Source organism: Notothenia coriiceps, unplaced genomic scaffold (assembly GCF_000735185.1).
Source record: "Notothenia coriiceps isolate Sejong01 unplaced genomic scaffold, NC01 NC01_scaffold00027242, whole genome shotgun sequence".
NCBI classification, from domain to species: Eukaryota; Metazoa; Chordata; class Actinopteri; order Perciformes; family Nototheniidae; genus Notothenia; species Notothenia coriiceps.
The window spans coordinates 18283-23295 of record NW_011359943.1 but is presented as its reverse complement, the minus strand read 5'-3'; the positions used below and the strand labels follow the sequence as shown (position 1 = coordinate 23295).

Here is a 5013-nt window from a genome sequence, read left to right as displayed (position 1 = left end):
AACTGTTTGGCAAAAAAGTGTTTTATCCTTGTGCTGACTCCTTTCAAGCACAGTTCAGATCCACACCAGATTCTCCTTCTCAGGGTGTTTCTGTTTCAGAGGATGAGTCCTGCAGCTGAAGTTACGGGCTGCATGTGACCTCTTGTCCCACAGAGAAGCGCCTCTTCATCTTACTTGCTTGTTGCGTATCACAGGAATGAAATAAACAGCCAGCCAAACTCCACATATTTGAAGCTTTGGCTTTGCAGCTAGGTGTTTTTATTTACTTGAAGGAGTGCATTTATGGCTGTGTATGTCTGTTTGCTAAAGAGACATTATCAAAGGACTTTGAAGTTCCAAAGAATTCAAAACATGGAGGTCAAGCTGGGTCAAGATCATACATCTCTTTACCTCAAAGACACATGAAACAGCACTAATGAAAAACAAAATGCCGTGAGAGCACACTTACTCCTGTCTCATTCTCACACACACTCACTCACATACAAGGTATAAGGAGGTTTAATATGTACGAGTGTGTATGAGTTTGAGAATGAGGTATTGAGAGAAAAAGAGACAGAGAGAGAAAGAGATATGAGGCGAAAACTGCGAATTGCTGTAAACCAAATCTACTGTATATTGTTGTCTCTGTACACCAGGCATCCTCAAAGTCCGGACTCCGGTCCGGATCCGGACCGAACCACAACTGTCTCTGGACTCTGAGCAAATTATACTTTTCATATGTGTTATCTGCGAGACATCGCCACAACGCAACGAGTCTAANTCTCTCTCTCTCTCTCTCTCTCTCTCTCTCTCACACACACACACACACACACACACACACACAAAAATAAATTGTGTTGCTAATCTTTGACATATCCAAGACTGTTATAAAAAAAAGCCATTCCCGAGATATGTATTATATGGTAAATAACACATTTTCTCTGTTTTCATCATGAAAAACAACAGCGATTTCATGTATTCAAAATGGCATTTCAAGGGTTAAAATCCTGAAAATGATTCAATATTTGGTATTTTTGATTAGGACTGAAGTTGCTTTAAAGATTGAACCCAAAAAAGTGGTGCCAAAAATATTTTAATATAATGTTTTTTATCTCGAATGGTCAATAAGCGTAGTCAATTTGTTACACAGTGAATTAAAGACCCATTTGAACATTTTTAATTGGAATTCCAAAATAGATCGAGAAAATAGCCTTGTTACAAAAAATCAGGCTATTTGCACCAACACAACCAAAGTTATTGAAAAATAACCCATATGGACAAAAACGTCCACAGTGATACCGGAGGGTTAACATACCTATATTGCACCCCAGGCATGCTGAGTGGAGGGTATAAAAGGAAGCAATCTCAAAAAGAGCTGGTGAAAAGTCAGGAAAGGTCAAGGGTTATTTCTGATTCACACAAAACCTGTCTTTGATGCTCCTTAGAGCACACAGATATTTAGTTGTTATCTTCTCTGTGGGAAACCGACATTAAGGGTGGATAAATAAAAACCTCTACCCCCCACATGCCCTGAAATGTTTAATTGATATAACATGTCAAATAAAATGGGGGGCGACTATAAAACTGCTAGGAAATGTAAAGTCCAAAGGGTGTCTTTAATGTGATTTGCAACATCATCTCTACCTGTGCAAATGTGCACAGGTAGACATTCAAGTCAGATAAATCATATAGAGATATTTACACTCCCAAGGTTCGTCATAAACCATTTCTTACTGTCATAATGTCTGCAGGCTCACAGGTCTACTTGCGGAGAGAACTGGTCTGCCAGGGTGACACTATCAAGCTTCGTTATGGAGAGAAACCAGAGGACAGTCCTTACCTATGGGCCCATATGAAGACATACACAGAGATTACAGCCAGAGTCTTCTCAGGTCTATGCCTGGTCAACTGTCTGTCCACCCCTCTGCATGTTTCTGAGGTACTCTCTAACTTCTCTTTGTATTTCAGTGCAAGCAGAGCTGGCTTAACATGGTATTCCTGAGCATATACTTTTCAAGCTGTTTATTGTAACATGTCTTGTTTTGTTAAAAGCAATCATTGTGTACATATTTCATCTTTGAATCCAATATCATTGCTACTCCTTCTGCCCTCCCCTTCTTCATTAAGAGAGCACTTGGTTTCTGAATTACCTGACCTATTAAATTAATTTAAATCGCATCTCTGCCAATTTCCAAGCATCTCAGTGCCAGCGCTGGAACTCGCAGGAACTCCTCACTTTATGCACTTCCCAAGCTGGAGGTTTCCAGAGCTGCCCAAAAACCAGCAAAGCCTCACCCCAAGCAGCCCCCCCATAACACAGAAGAATTAGATGGTCATTTACCAAATAAATTAAGAAAGACAACAAAGAACATCCATATTTAGTGATCAATATGACCCAGACAAGTGATTTCCTCTGGAATTGGAATTGGTTAAATACATATTATGAGTATCTCTGATGGCTTGTACATATTTGATCTAATCCCAAACTGGTATTATGAGTCTGTAAGGAGACACACATTAAGCCATGGTCAATATACTGCAGATTAATTGCTGTGTACATTATGTGTTGTTCCTTTTAGGCGATGCTTTCAGCAGCCAGATCCATCAAGCCTAACCTATATGTGATAGCTGATATCTCTACCAGCAGTCAGCATATAGAAAATGTCCATGTAACACGCCTGGGAATCACAAGTTTGGTGCGAGGTACTGACAATCTTTGCAACTTTTTATTGTTATTTCTCTTCCTCGTGTTTTCACTCGTGTGTTTCTCTATCAACAAGATTTTTTCTTTTAACTTTTTGCCATGATTACGCTCTCCTAGGCGAACCACTGGTGTGTCCTATATCCTGCAGTATTAAAGAAGACTTGAATCTAGAGCTTGAGACCATAAACTCTTTGGCAAAAATGTTTACTTGTTGTTAAATCGAGTAATTTCTTATAAACCTAAATACAACCAGGGCAATGGATATTAGAGAGAATTCAAGTTAAAGGGATTTGCTCCACAATTCAGAGGTTGCCTCTTGTTGATAATGTTGACTTTGTCAATCAAACGTCAACATCTTTGACAAAAAAAACATGTTTTTTGCATGTCTATAAAGCAGATAACGATTAGTCAAGACTGGTATAATAAGTGTATATTTGATCAATTAGATGACAATGGTGGCTCTGTAGGATTCTTTCCAACTCTGTACTCAAAACCATTTTTTTCGAATAATTCCAGAGCAACGTCCAAAAGTGTAACGTCCAAAAGTCAAAATGTATTTGAATAAATAGTATGTCAGATTTTTAACTAACTAAATATCCACCTTTATTGGCGTTTAAATACTTATATTATATATAAAATATCTCAAGTCAACTATCTTGGAAAGTACAATTTAGTGGAAGCGTTGTGCAAAATTACAGCTTGCAACTGTCACTGCATCTTTCTTCGGTTTGCATAAATCACACAGTAGTTTGGTAGGATGAGATTATTCAAGCCTTCAGGGCAGGGGCGCCGCCAGGGATTTTGGGCCCCATGAAAAGATATCACATTGGTTACTTAAACATTTTTTTCTTAATGTTCTAAAATGGTTTGGGCCCCTGTCAGTCACGGGCCCTTAGAATCGTTCTAAATTTTCACCACCTTACGGCGCCCCTGCTTCAGGGACATCTGTGTTTTTTTTATTCGTGGCCATAGTCAGATAATTAGGTTATGAGACCACTCATAAAGATGTTATAGCTTAACAAAATACAACTGTTACATGTAAGAAGAGAAAAAAAAGATTCCTCACTGTACTGCGCATTCAAAAAATCTTTATATTTGAAAAATATCAAAAATGTGAATTATTGCAACCTGAACCATTAGGTTAGACATTTAATGCCTCTAACTCACTTTATTAATTAACCAGTAACCATACCAATACTGGAATTAAATAGCATTAAACAGCATTTTATTCAGGTGGCATGTTGCAGTACTACTTGGTGATTGGACTTTCTGCATAGTGAGTGTTTTAATCATTACTCTCCATGCTGATGTGATTTATAGTAGCTTCTCTTCCATTTGTTAGATGATGTAGGCTCCTCAGAGAGGCAGGAGGATTGGGGTTATCAGTCCTTGTTTGGCAAGGAGCCAGTAGGTGCCTTCTGCCAGCCCAGCCATCGGCCTCTGATCCCAGCTGTTACTCATACAATGTTAATGGACAGAAGCCACAACCATCACAGCCCCATCCAGGTCTGCTCATTTAAAATATAAACAATTCTTCCAAATATTATGTTCCTGCTAACTGACATTTTTGCTAATTTTTTTGCACTGCTAAATCTACTGCTTTGGGGACAGCTTGCCAGGCAATAATCAAGACAAATTAGCTCAGACTGGTACTATTATTACCCTATTATTACAGTGGCAAGAAAATTCATTTATTTATACATTTGTACTTAAATAAGGTCTGATCTTCATCTGAGTTACAATAATCAACAAACACAATTCGTTTTTAATACAGATGTAGCACTTCATTTCAGACAGTTTGAAACGCGAGGGCCGTGATTGGTACGTGATCTGCCCTCGAGACTGCCAAGGCACACNTTAAATAAGGTCTGATCTTCATCTGAGTTACAATAATCAACAAACACAATTCGTTTTTAATACAGATGTAGCACTTCATTTCAGACAGTTTGAAACGCGAGGGCCGTGATTGGTACGTGATCTGCCCTCGCTCAAGGGAAAACCTCCAGTTTGACTTGAGACCGCCCCCGTGATAGATAAATGTAATTATAATGAAGCCAGCTGCAATGGATCATTGATCCACCAGGGGGTGCAGTGGGGTTCCACACTGGAGCTCATGTGAAATAAAGTGAGATACAGTACGCTGGATGTACAGCGGAACTTTGTTAAGATCCATATGTCACGGATATCATACTACTGTGCTAAATAAGAGACATGTAATCATTTACAAAACATCACCATGTTGTTATTTAACAAAATAATGTTGTTTAGTCGAAAAAAACGAACGGGAGGAAATGCAGCCCGGCTCTCGGTACACGATGTGTACGGGGTAC

At 38.9% G+C, this 5013-nt stretch overlaps 1 protein-coding gene across 1 annotated transcript in view; it reads left to right on the top strand.

Moving 5' to 3' along the window:
* The first annotated feature begins 1720 nt into the window (after positions 1 to 1720).
* agla (amylo-alpha-1, 6-glucosidase, 4-alpha-glucanotransferase a) overlaps positions 1721 to 5013 on the top strand; it is a 20385-nt gene continuing 17092 nt past the window's right edge. Inside the window, exons 1-3 of the mRNA XM_010785163.1 lie at positions 1721 to 1918; positions 2559 to 2682; positions 4026 to 4189. Coding sequence (XP_010783465.1) covers positions 1721 to 1918; positions 2559 to 2682; positions 4026 to 4189 — 486 coding nt within the window. The remainder of the gene's footprint in view (positions 1919 to 2558; positions 2683 to 4025; positions 4190 to 5013) is intronic.